Raw genomic sequence first — 13,841 nt, 5'->3', positions numbered from 1 at the left:
GCGCCTTGAGCCTGTTCCGCCATTCAATAAGATCATGGCCAATCTTTTCATGGACTCAGCTCCACTTACCCACCCACTCACTATAACCCTTAATTCCTTTACTGTTCCAAAATCTATCTATCCTTGCCTTAAAAACATTCAATGAGGTAGCCTCAACTGCTGCACTGGGGAGGGAATTCCACAGATTCACAAGCTGTTGTGTGAAGAAGCTCCTCCTCAACTCTGTCCTAAATCTGCTCTTCCTTATTTTGAGGCCTCCTAGTTCTAGTTTCACCCGCCAGTGGGAACAATCTCCTGCTTCTCTTATCTATTCCCTTCACAATCTTATATGTTCCTGTAAAATCTCCCCTCATTTTTCTGAATTCTATAAGCTGATAACTGATAAAGAACAAAGAACAACACAGCACAGGAAACAGGCCCTTCAGCCTAATGAGCCCGCGCCGCCATTTCAACATTGTGAGTCCCCTCTCCACCCATGACCCTTGTATATGCTTATAGCATTCTACATTGGAAACCTGACTGAGGGGATAAGCAAGACATTCAAAGTAGGCCCTGTGTATTATGCATACTCACTCAGCATTTGTATCTGTAGTGCAATGAAACTGCTTTCCCAATTGCGAGACCTGCGATTGCCCAGCAATGCGCTGTGATCAGAGTTGAGCAGCTTGAAGTAATTCTCCAGGATTGTGCCGATCTCTACCTGCCGCTGGTCAGAGCTGCTAGTCAGCAGTACGTGGACCACCTCTGTCAGGCACTTCAGGGTCAGCTCCAACTTATGGCTTACGTCCTCTGGGTCCTTGTCATCCAACAGCTCACAGTCTGCCAACACTCGCATCAGGACCTCCATTGTGGCCGGGGAGATTGCCTGCAGGGCATTCCGCTGAAATGACAAAGCATGTTCACTCTCTGTAAATCAATGCTACATTGATGATCCAACTTAATACAATGGCTTTCCATTCGCAAATGTGACTGTCCATTTTTGAATCTGGCCACTGCATCTCTACAAATGGGCAGCTAACATGCTACGTGCAAACGGTCTGAGCGTCTAAGCTTGAAACTCTGTTTGGGCTTCACGTTAACCTGGCCACAAAGGTTTTGAACCAAGATATCACACTAGCACACATTTCCAAAACTTAGAACAACATCTGAGTCCTGTTAAAAAAACAAAGGAACTGGAGTTGTTCTAAGGGATATGTTTCAAGCTGTCTCAGTGACAAGAAAAATTTCAAAGTCATGACTTCAATAACAGATTACAAGGCATGCATTTCGTCCAATTCAATGGCTTGTTCACGGCACTCAATGCTAAACTTCTTGGAGTCACTTGGCACTGTGGTTAGCACTGCTGCCTCACAGTATCAGGGACCCGGGTTTGATTCCCGGCTTGGGTCACTGTCTGCATGGAGTTTGCACATTCTCCTCTTGTCAGCGAGAGTTTCCTCTGGGTGCTGCGGTTTCCTCACATAGTCCAAAAGCTGTGCAGGTGAGGTGGATTAGCAGGGTAAATACATGGAGTTTAGGGGATAGGGCCTGGGTAAGATGCTCCGTTGGAAGATCAGTGTAGACTGAGTAGGCTGAATGACCTCCTTCTGCACCGTAGGGATTATATGATTCTACTGTCATGAGATTTTATAGAATTAAAAAGGAGAAATGTTTTCCATTGCAAGTCATGTCATTGCCCCTCAGTGTCAGGGGGATTAGCACGGTAAATATGTAGCAGTTTTGGTGACAGGGTCTGGGTGGGATTCTGGTCAGTGCAGGCTCGATGGGCCGAATGGCCTCCTTCTACACTGTAGGGATTCTATGATTCTACTGAAAAGAAAATCTTCGTAAATGCTTCACTGTTTTGTACAGAGTCACCAATATTTGCTTACATCTAATTGATGGCTGTTGTTTTTTGCTAAGGAGGTGCTTTAGGCACTCGGAAGAATGATGAGTTTGTCAACAACAGCATTGAGCACAGTTACAATATTAATTATCTGTGGACACAGTGTGGCATGGGGCACCAACCACTGGTCACTCAGGAAATTCCAAATAGAACTGAACAGGTCTTTGTTTTTCAATACACAAGGATGTCACGTACTATTAAATCAAACAATCGTTTACCAGTGAGTTTGCTGTTATACATTGTCATTCAGCAAACCCTTACATAAGCCCATTCAGACAAGGGCAAATGCAGTGATGGATTCCAGTTTGATGTTAGCAAGATTAGTCATTCTGCTCAAGTTTTATTGAACAAAAATACCAAGGCTGAGACATTTTCCTATATTAAAGGAGTTATATAAAAGCGAGTAGCCATTGTTGCAGTAAAGCCCTGAGGCAAACTGAGTGCTAGAATTAATTATATTATTTAGAACACAAATCAACAGTGACTTTGTCAAGGATCGAAGTCTGACTAACCCAGATATTCTGCAGCTCGACTTAGTATATGCTTCAATTTAGAAACTATAAGACACGGTGGCACAGTTTGACTTATGAAAAGCCTTTTTTGCTCGCATTGTACTTTTAAAAAACATGGTCAATTTTCTAGCTAACCCAGCATGCTGTCTGTTTTAAAATGCAGTCAAGTTAAAACTGAGTTGGTTAATTTTTTAAGCTTAGCATTTAAATGTAATTGCATAGGCAGAAATATCTTAAAATGAAGTCTTGCATAAATGCAGCAAATCATACACAGGTTCAACACACTTCTCCCTCAGTGTACCCGAGCAGGTGCCAGAGTGTAGCGACTAGGGGGTTTTCACAGTAACTTCACTGCAGTGTTAATGTAAGCCAACTTGTGACACGAATAAACATTAAGCTTTAATTCTGTAGCTCCACCCACTAGTATAAACTGTCGTTCACAATTCACAACCCAGCAAACATCAGAGTGGGACTAATCTCATTGTACAACAGTCAGTGATGACCAATGTCTTTTTGAATCCTGCTGACCTTTTCCACTGATTAACTGGAAATCAACCAAATGACCACCAACCTCCTCCTTGCTTTAATGTGCTCCCCAGGGGGCTTCCCTTCCTCAAATCATCACGTCAGTTGAAAAATGCAAACAGCAATACTGCAACAATACTGCACCTCCACAATACCAGCAACCACAGAGTTAGTCTTCATCTTTCAGTTTCTTTGTCCTGGATTTAGCTGCACAACTCCATGGCGACATTTGTACATAGACCCCTAGGTCCCTCTGTACTTGCACCCCCTTTAAAATTACATCATTCACTTTATATTTTCTCTCCTCATTCGTCCTATCAAAATGATTCACTCCACACTTCTCTGCTTTAAGCACTGTGCCTGTCCATTTCACCAATGTATCTATGTCCTGCTGAAGTCAGTTGACATCCTGTTCATTGTTTGCTCATTGGGGGGCGTCACAGCTGCCTCACAGCGCCAGGGACTCGGATTCAATTCCTGCCTTGGGTCACTACCTGCACATTCTCCTTGTGTCTGCATGGGTTTTCTCCCACAGTCCAAAAGACGTACTGGTTAGGTGGATCGACCATGCTAAATTCTCCTTCAGCGTACCCCAACAGGCACCAGAGTGTGGTGACCAGAGGGATTTTCACAGTAACGTCGTTGCTATGTTAATGTGATACTAATAAATAAACTTTACTTCTATTTTACCTTACCTGTCCTCCTGCAACAATAGCCCCAAAGAGATGAATAAGGCAGCACTTCAGACTCTCCTTCAGATGCTCACTCTCTTGAAAACACTCTGAGAAAGGGAAGAAAAAGCACATTGGTCACTTAAAAAGCAGCATACATAACTACACAGTGAGAGAGAGAGAGTGGACTTGCCAAATACTCATGATCAATTTCCCACATGGGACGTAAGGCAGCATGGAGTAAGAATTATTGGATTCTGACAGGTAATCACCTTAAATAACTTCCATCACACTTCACCTGCTTGGGTAGCAATATCATCATTGAGATTGTTTACATCTTCAGATAATGTAAGCTGTAATGATTGTGTTTGAGTTGTTCCTATTTATGAGAGAAGCACCAAGTAATCACTAAATCACTTCAGATCTATTTTACACTTCAAGCACCATCGCTATCACATAATGTTTTTCTCCAGGAAGCTAATGGAGCTTGTTTGATTAATTCAGAATCTTGCTTTTACCCTTTATCTGTTTATCATTCCATTATGCCTTCTTTGGCCCTAATTGAGAGCTTACAAATACAAGAATGATGAGCAGGAAGAGTAGACCATTCAGCCCCTTGAGTCTGCTCTGCCATTTGATAAGAGCATGGCTGATCTCATTGTGGCATCTAACCTACTTCCCTGACTACCCCGTATACCCTCTGACCACCTTAGCCTGATGCTAAAAATCAAAAGAAAAAGTTAACTTCCCAATGTACCCTGCAGTTTCTGGTCTGATTCCCAACAACATGAATTGGAGGCAGTGTGGCCAGCAGGACCTTAGCTAATAGCATGACCATGTTTCAGCCATCCCAGGATTTATTCATATATAATCAGTAAGGAACATACACTTTCAAATACATTTCAGTAAGGAACATACACTTTCAAATATATTTCAAGAGATACAGTCACGTGATGTGAGTCAGACCTCACGTCAGTGGGTAGCTGGATTCCATTCCAAATTCTTAAAGCAACTCTAGATTTCCCAAATAGAACAATGAGCAAATAGAAATACAATGATTAAGTTTGCTGCAGCAACCAGCTTCTAGTTGAGGTAATTAACGTATACCCCCACCCACAAGCATAATAGTGATAACACAAAAGCAGTTCTATGTCCTAAAACATTCAGACTAGAAGCAAGAAAGCAAGGCAAAAAGCAATCAAGATTGCCTCGCATTTGTATAGCGCCAGTCACGAGCTTGTCACAATGTGCTTCTCAGCCAGTCAAGTATTTTTGCAGCAACTCATCAAGGCTCCTCCGACAGCACCTTCCAAACCCGCAACTTCTACCACATAGGAAGCCAGAAGCAGCAGATTCCTGGAACTGTCACCATCTGCAAGTTCCTCCCCAAGCCACACATCGTCCTGACTTGGGAACATATTCGGTTCCTTCACTGTCAAAAACCTGGAGCTCTCTCCCTAACAGCAGTACAGGTGTGCCTGCAACACACAGACTGCAGGGGGTTAAGAAAGCGGCTGATCCATCACCTTCTCAAGGGCAATTAGGGATGGGCAATAAATGCTGGCCTAGCCAGAGATGCCCACATCCCATGAAGCAATAAAAGAACCTAGTGGCTGGTGTAATGTAGGAAAGTCAGCAGTCACTATGCTCATAAAAAGCTCCCAAAACAGCAACGAGATAATGACCAGATAACCTGTTTTTCATGACGTAATGGTTCACGAACAAATATTGACCAAGGTACGGAGTGACTTGCCCTGCCCTTGTTCAAATAGTGTCATTGGATCTTTTATAGTCACCTAGGAAAAACAGAAGATTGGAGCTGGAGGAAGCCATTTGGCCCTTTGAGCCTGCCTTGCCATACATCACAATCATGGCCGGTCGGCCAACTCAACAGCCTAATCCTGCTTTCTCCCCATAACCTTTGATCCCATTCGCCCCAAGTGCTACATCCAGCCCCTTCTTGAATACATTCAATGTATAACAGGCCGTGGGTTTAATGCCTGATCCTTAAAAGGTAAGCTTGGGGCAAAACAACACCAGGGCAATGAATTGGAATCGGAATCAGAGCAATCTCTATGTTCAAGCATGTACCTTAATACAAATAGCTGCCTTTTTGATAACGTTGAGAGAGTATTCCTCACAATGGACTCTCATTTTCTCTGATTTATCACTGTCAAGGAAATATTAAGTTATGTCACAACTCAGTAGACTAATCTCTGCTGAATGATGAAGCTTGCATAAAGTTCTGTTTTTAAAGCAAAACAAATAACTGCCTGCGATGCCAGATTTCTCCTCTTCTATTAGAATGTTAAAACTCTCAGTAGCAACAATTAACTTCCTTTTCAGAGCAGCAACAGGTCAAGACGAGGAGATTTCTGATCTTCTTCCCGAATGCAAGCTTAACTCAAACATAAATAACTAAAGATAGTGTTCAATTCTGGTTGCCATGCTACCAGAAGGATGTGGAAGCTTTAGAGAGGGTATAGAAAATGTTTACCAGGATGCTGTCCAGTATGGAGGGCATTAGCTATGAGGAGAGGCTGGAGAAACTTGTTCTCACTGGAACAACAGAGATTGAGGAGCGACCTGATAGAAATCTAAAAGATTATGAGGAGCATGGACAAAATGGATAGTCAGAAGCTTTTTCCCCCAGAGTGTAAGAGTCAATTACTTGGGGGCACAGGTTTAAGGTGCAAGGGGCAAGGTTTAAGGTTTAAAAGAGAGGTGCAAGGCACAGAGGGTGGTGGGTGCCAGGAACTCGCTGCCGGGGGAGGTACTGGAAGCAGATACGATAGTGACTTATAAGGGGCGTCTGGACAAATACATGAACAGGATAGGAATGGTTCCTGGAAGGGTAGGGGTTTTAGTTCAGTCGGGCAGCCTGGTCAGTGTGGGCTTGGAGGGCCGAAGGGCCTGTACCTGTGCTGTAATTTTCTTTGTTCTAAGAAATGGGAGGTGGAGTCTGGAACGATTCAACAATTAAATGAGACGGTTTATACTCATCACTGAAGGTTTGCTAACAAAGTGTGATAAAATATAACCTAAACTGCAAAAACTTTAATATCACAAATAAAAGTCAAATAGGACTAACATAAGTTGGAAGAAGCCAACCAGTTTGACTTTCCAAATACATGGAATATTCAAGTGCATATGGCAGATGAAGGTTAAGCTGACTCACCATCTCTGTGACTCAAACAGCACACCTCCCAAGTAGTGAAGGCATTGCAAGACAACTGGAACGTCATCATCTTTTAAAGGTTCATTTTAGGAGACAGTATTTATTGCCCGTCCCTAACTGCCCTCCATTTTAGTGGACATTTGACAGTCAATCCAAACGTGGATCTACAGTCACGTGAAGGCCAGGTAAGGACAGCAGATTTCCCTCCCTATAGGACATCAGTGAACCAGATGGGCTTTTACGACAATCAACATCATCAGATTTATAATTCCAGATTTTAATCGAATTCAAATTTCACCATCTGCCATGGTGGGATTTGAACCCTGGGTCTCTGGATTACTGGTCCAGTGATAATACCACTACATCACTGTCACCCCTCACCTTCCATGTAGCAATGGACAAACTTAGCCCAAACTTCAGGGCAGAAGACCCCTTGGGACACAAATAAAATCAATCAGCAAAAGGAATTCCCATTTAGTCGCCACTCCAAATTCCACAGATTTAACAGAATAGATGTTACAGCTTAAAAAGTAAGAAGTCTCACAACACCAGGTTAAAGTCCAACAGGTTTATATGGAATCACGAGCATTCGGAGCACTGCTCCTTTATCAGGTGAGTGGAGTGAACCTACCTCTCCACTGTGTCAGCCCTGTCCAACGCCAGGAACTCCACCTCACAGCTCAAAAAGGTAGAGGTTAGACTGCATAAACTTCACTGGTATTCTTGAATTTATATTTACGAAGGGCTGTTTTTCTAATTGAGGTTTTGAAAATGATGAAGAGATTCAGTAAGTGGGTGGCAATTCCCTCTGGTGGGATAATTCAAAACAAGAAGATAAAATTTTAAAATGAACATTACCACAGGCTGCTTTCTCCTCAGAGGGGGAGAGCTGACAGGTAGAGATTTAACCTGAGGATCACCTCACATCTGGTGAGGGGGCAAGGCTGAGAAGGTGCTTTTTTTTATTTATTCATGGGACAAAGGCTTCATTGGCTGGCCAGCACTTACTGCCAATCTCTAGTTGCCCTTCAATTGCTGTGGCTCTGGGAGTTACATGTAGGCCAGACTGGGTAAGATCAGTAGATTTCCTTCCCTAAAGAACATTAGTGAACCAGATGGGTTTTTCCGGCAATCGACGATGGTTTCACGGTCATCCGTAGATTCTTAATTCCAGATATTTTTTATTGAATTCAAATTCCACCATCTGCCACGGCAGGATTCGACCCCAGATCCCCCAGAACATTAGCTGAGTTTCTGGATTAATAGTCTAGCGATAATACCACTAGGCCATTACCTCCCCTTATGGGGTCCTTCATGGATAACCTCACCTGGTACGGGAACTGAACACAAGCCGTTGGCGGCACTCTACATCACAAGTATGGGTTAGGTACATTGGCCATGCTAAATTCTCTCTCGGTGTACCCGAACAGGTGCCAGAGTGTGGCGACTAGGGGATTTTCACAATAACTCATTGCAGCGTTAACATAAGCCTACTTGTGGCACTAAAAAATAAATAAACCAGTTGTCCAGCCAAGGTACGCTCAGAATAAATACATACAGCTAAAATCAATGGGAAACTAAGCTAAGATGGGTGTATATCTGTAGAACATGAAGTTTATAGACAGAATATACCGAAATATAAAACAGAGTAGCAGCCTTAAATATCCAACTGATAAGACAGCCATGATAAGCTCCAAAAGAAAAAAAGTCTTCTAAAATTCACAATGGAATGAACCTTGCTACGAAGCACAATTAGCAGCTGAATACTTCTATTTTTGGATATAAATACCCCCAGGAACTAAGGCTGCCTGAAAATCCCCCAAAAGACTAGCAACGTTTTAATAAAAGCAACGTGATACAGAAAGGGCAGCACAGTGGCACAGTGGTTAGCCTCACAGCAGGGGGGACCTGGGTTCGATTCCTAGCTTAGGTCACTGTCTGCGCAGAGTCTGCACATTCTTCCCGTGTCCTCGTGGGTTTCCTCCGAGTGCTTTGGTTCCCTCCCACAGTTCAAAGATGTGTGGGTTAGGCAGATTGGCCATGCTAAATTGCCCATTAGTGTCAGAGGGACTAGCTAAGGTAAATGCATGGGGTTATGGAAATAGGGCCTGGGTGGGATTGAGGTCGGTGCAGGCTCGACGGGCCGAATAGCTTTCTTCTGCACCATAGGATTCTATGATTCTACCATTAGAGGTGACCATCATGCATTCTGAATATATGTTAAACGATCAGAAAGAGTACAAGACACACATTTCATAACTTGGAAGAGATGCAGCAAGCAAGATCGGGATGTTTGACTGTCTCATACGAAGCAGGCACACACTGGCACCAGTGTGTTAGGGAGGCCAGTGGAGAGTTTGGAGGAATAATAGATAAACGTCAACATGCTTCAATTTTGCGTAACAGTTTTGATCAAAGTTTCACAATTTAATTTTGCTTACAGCACTATGAGATTATAGTCTTGCTGTACACAGTGCTAACTAAGCAGTTGGGGTTGTAGGCAATTCTGAAGACTGATTCCAGACAGCAGCAGCAATGTTAGTATTCACTGCTGCACTTTCCCATCATGTGCAGGAGCTACCCGACTCACAAGGCCCGATTTTATCATCGCGTTGCACCCATTTTCAAGCACGAAAACTTGGTAAAGTCGGGCATGTGGCAAGTAACTAATGTTGCTGGCAGGCCTATTATGTGACACTTTGTCAAACGTCTTTAAGATGTCCATGTTTGCGACATTAATCGCACTACCCAACAAAAAGACTCAGTCAAGTTAGTTAAACACAAGCTTTTTACAAATCCAGGCTGGCTTTCCCTAATTAAGATGTGGAGATGCCGGTGTTGGACTGGGGTGGGCACAGTAAGAAGTCTCACAACACCAGGTTAAAATTTAATCTGATGTTGTGAGACTTCTTACTGTTCCCACTCGTCCAAGCGGCTGATCATTTTGTTCCAGATTATCAATTCTAAATGCTTGTGCGCTCAGATCTCAGGACTGAGGCTGAAAGAACTCAGTAGTTCACGAAAAGGGCAATTGTTACGAAGACCATGCAATTTATTTCAAAGTGCAGCTCACAGTATGTTAGTCACCATTTTAGTTTGCGACAGTTGAACAACAAACTGCATTCCTCACTCGAGATGCAAGTTCCAAGAGTTTCAGAGTAACAGCTGTTCCTCGAACCAGCTACAGTGACTTTGGAATGCTGCTTTCTACATCCGTGAGTCACGCTGACTTGATTAGTACATGCCGGCTAAACAATTAGTCATTCCCAGCTTACATCATCTCGAGGGACATAGGTCCCTTTCAGAGGCGAGGATCTGTAGTCCGTCATTCTAAACAAATAAGTGATTAACAGCAACATGTGCGTGCCAAAAGGGGCTGTGAAGGATTTTTTTTAAATAACCAGGGCGCCTCAATCAATTGCTTTCTCAGAGATTGTTTTAAAGCAAACTATTCTAACAAAAGCAAAGCTTTCCATTCATGCAAATGTTTGGAAAAAATATTTGAATCAACAATATTAGATGCATTACAGAGCAATGCTCTTTCCAATTCTACTGCAGGAAACAGCCATAACCAAGTTTCCACATGGGCCGTCGTAATCACGTTCATCCCCGATGGGGTGGCACCATGGATAGCACTGCTGTCTTACAGCGCTAGGGATCCAGGTTCAATTCCCAGCTTGGGTCACTGTGTGGAGTCTGCACATTCTCCCCATGTCTGTGCGGGTTTCCTCCAGGCGCTCGGTTTCCTCCCACAGTCCGAAAGACCCGCTGGTTAGGTGCACTGGCCATGATAAATTTTCCCTCAGTGTACCCAAACAGGTGCTGGAATGTGGCGACTGGAATGTGGGGGTTTTCACAGTGATTTCATTGCAGTGTTAATGCAAGCCTGCTCATGACACAAACAAATAAACTTAAAACTTATGATGGCTGTCAAAGTGCTTAGTTTATTTATCAAGACCTTAAGGGGGTATTAACAGGGAGAGGATGTAGAAACGATGTTTCTTCTTGTTGGAGAATCTCGAACCAGGGTCGCGGTTTAAAAATAAGCAATTGCTCATTGAAGATGAGATGTGGAGAAAGCATTTCTCTCTAAGGGTGGTGAATCTCTGGAACTCTCTTCCTCAAAAGACAGTGGGAGCATAATCTTTGAATATTTTTAAGACAGAACTGGATAGATTCTTGATTAACACCTGGGGGTGAAAGGTTATCAGAGGTCAACGGGAATATGGGGTTGAGGTTACAGTCAAATCAGCCATGAATTTATTATCGAAAGGATAAGTGGCCTACTCCTGCTCCTATTTCATATTTTTATATGTATTTTGATTTGATTTATTATTGTCACATGTATTAATATACAGTGAGAAGTATTGTTTCTTGCACGCTGTACAGACAAAACATACCGTTCATAGAGAAGGAAAGGAGAAAGTGCAGAATGTAGTGTTACAGTCATAGCTAGGGTGTAGAGAAAAGCAAGAGTTAGGCTAGAGTTTTAGAAGCGTAGAACAAGAGTAAAAGATAAAATTGGAGCGTATGCTGGGCTTAGCTTGCAAGAAGTCACCTCACTCTGGCGCCATCTTGGTAAACATTGTGTGCATCCACTTATTCGATTTAATACTGTAACATGTACTGAGATACAGTGAAAAATATTGCTTCTTGTGCACTATAAAGACAAAGCATGCTGTCCATAGATAACAAAAGGACAGGGTGCAGAATGTCGTGTTACAGTCATAGCTAGGGTGTAGAGAAAGATCAACTTAATGTGAGGTAGGTCCATTCAAAAGTCTGATGGCAGCATAGAAGAAACTGTTCTTGAGTCGGTTATGTGATCTCAGACTTTTGTATCTTTTTCCTGAAAAATGATGGAAGAGAGAATGTCTAGGGTGCATGGGATCCTTAATTATGCTGGCTGCTTTTCTGAGGCAGCAGGAACTATAAGCAGAATCAATGGATGGGAGGCTGGTTTGAGCGATGGACTGGGCGACATTCACAATCCTTTCTTGTTTCTTGCGGTCTTGGACGGAGCAGGAGCCATACCAAGCTGTGAGAAGCATGTTTGAGAAGCAGGCAACACATTTTTAAAAACATACATGTATTTCATGGTACAGTTCAGCATACTGGTGCCACATAAGGGCTAATTACTGTGTGGAGGGAAAGAGAATATTCTTCCAGTTATGAGAGGGCAAACCAGCAGTGGGAAGCTGCATAGGATGCTCCTGTGATACATTATACCAGTAGTAACTTGACTGTTTCTGAATTATCCCATTACTGAGACCTGTATCGGTGATAGCTCCAAACCTCCAGACACTAATCTGCACATTTGCAATACACAGCCAATTCTTAAACCAATCCATATTATTTCCGATGATGTGTGACCAGATACCTAGTACAGTGCATCATAAATGCTACAATAATATGCTGATAGGGTAATTCCACCCTCTCCCCGCCTCAAAGCCCACATCTCACTGAAGAAAAATCCATTACTGGGATCTGGGAATTACATAGAAACCTATAGAGGAGGAGCAGGAGGAGGCCATTTGGCCCTTTGAGTCTGCTCCACCATTCATTATAGTCATCCAACTCAATACCCAATCCCGCCTGTCTCCCATATCCTTTGATTCTCTCCCAAGTGCTGTATCTGGCTGTTTCTTGAAAACATTCAATATTTTGGCCTCAACTACCTCCCATGGTAGTGAATTCCATGCAAACTCACCACTCTCTGCGAGCATTTGTTGCTCATTCCCAAGTTGTCCTCAAGGGAGCGGTGATGAGCAACAGTCCGTGTGGTAAAGGTACTACCTCTATACAACATCCCGTTAAAACCCTGAAGTGGTAAAGATTCTCTCTGTTGTTCTGAGCCAATTACTGCCTCCTACTGCTCCATCATTGTAAATAAAAATATCACATCCGGGAGACTTTAAATTGAATGGAATTTTTCCAATTTCAAACCACCTCACATGCTATGAGTTCAGTGTGCAAGCAGAGATAATCAATTTGGTTCATCCAGTTGTACAGAATAAATACTTATATCTGGAATCCTACCAAACAGGCTTGAATTTGCAACCCAGGTGATCTGCCATGAGGAAGATAATGTCGGCCATTCTAAGTTACACACAACAAGCCTTTTATCCTCTTTACATCTCCAATATATCTCAGCTAATCTCTCCTGCATTTCTTAAGCAGGCAGGTGTATATTGCATCCATATCAGCAGTGCTGCAGCTAGAAGTTGAAAGGTATTATTATTAACTGTGTCAATAACTATACTCCTTATACACATATGACCGTGTGGCCAAATTCCCATCTAACTTGATTTTCAAGTTCGCTGATGACACCAGCATAGTGGGTCAGATCTCAAACAGTGATGAGACAGTACTGGAATGAGACAGTACAGGAATGAGATAGAGAATCTGGTGAACGGGTGCAGCAACAATAATCCCTCCCTCAACGTTAACAAAACAAAGGAGATAGACGTTCACTGCAGGAAGCATAGTGGAGGACATGCCAGTCCACATCAACGAGGATGAAGTAGAAAAGGTCAAGAGCTTCAAGTTTTTAGGTGTCCAGATCACCAACAACGTATCCTGGTTCCCCCATGCTGACACTATAGTTAAGAAAGCCCACCATTGCCTCTACACTCTCAGAAGGCTAAGGAAATTTGGCATGTCAGCTACGACTCTCAACAACTTTTACAGATGCACCATAGAATGCATTCTTTCTGGTTGTATCACAGTTTGGAATGGTTCCTGCTCTGTCTAAGACCGCAAGAAACCACAAAAAGTCATGAACGAAGCTCAGCCCAACATTCAAACCAGCATCCCACCTACTGACTCTGTCTACACTTCATGCTGGCTTGGAAAAGCAGCCAGTATAATTAAGGACCCACGCACCCTGGACATTCTCTCTTCACCTTCTTCTGTCGGGAAAAAGATACAAACATCTGAGGACACACACCAACCGACTCAAGAACGGCTTCTTCCCTGCTGTCAGACTTTTGAATGGACCTACATTACATTAAGTTGATCCTTCACTACACCCTAGCTATGACTGTACACTACATTCTGCACTCTCCCCT

The 13,841-nt window shown here is 43.0% G+C and overlaps 1 protein-coding gene across 6 annotated transcripts in view; it reads right to left on the bottom strand.

Moving 5' to 3' along the window:
- Nucleotides 1-13,841, bottom strand: part of nbeal1 (neurobeachin-like 1) — a 243,819-nt gene that overhangs the window by 127,781 nt on the left and 102,197 nt on the right. For all 6 annotated transcript variants that reach the window (XM_080198681.1, XM_080198685.1, XM_080198682.1 and 3 more), the window contains exons 7-8: nucleotides 3,618-3,703; nucleotides 574-880 (exon numbers count right to left, since the gene is read on the bottom strand). In XM_080198681.1, the coding sequence (XP_080054807.1) occupies nucleotides 574-880; nucleotides 3,618-3,703 (393 nt within the window). The remainder of the gene's footprint in view (nucleotides 1-573; nucleotides 881-3,617; nucleotides 3,704-13,841) is intronic.

This window comes from Carcharhinus amblyrhynchos, chromosome 11 (assembly GCF_965287045.1).
Source record: "Carcharhinus amblyrhynchos chromosome 11, sCarAmb.v2.hapA, whole genome shotgun sequence".
Lineage (NCBI taxonomy): Eukaryota > Metazoa > Chordata > Chondrichthyes > Carcharhiniformes > Carcharhinidae > Carcharhinus > Carcharhinus amblyrhynchos.
The sequence above is the reverse complement of the archived record's forward strand: the minus strand, read 5'-3'. Positions and strand labels throughout refer to the sequence as shown.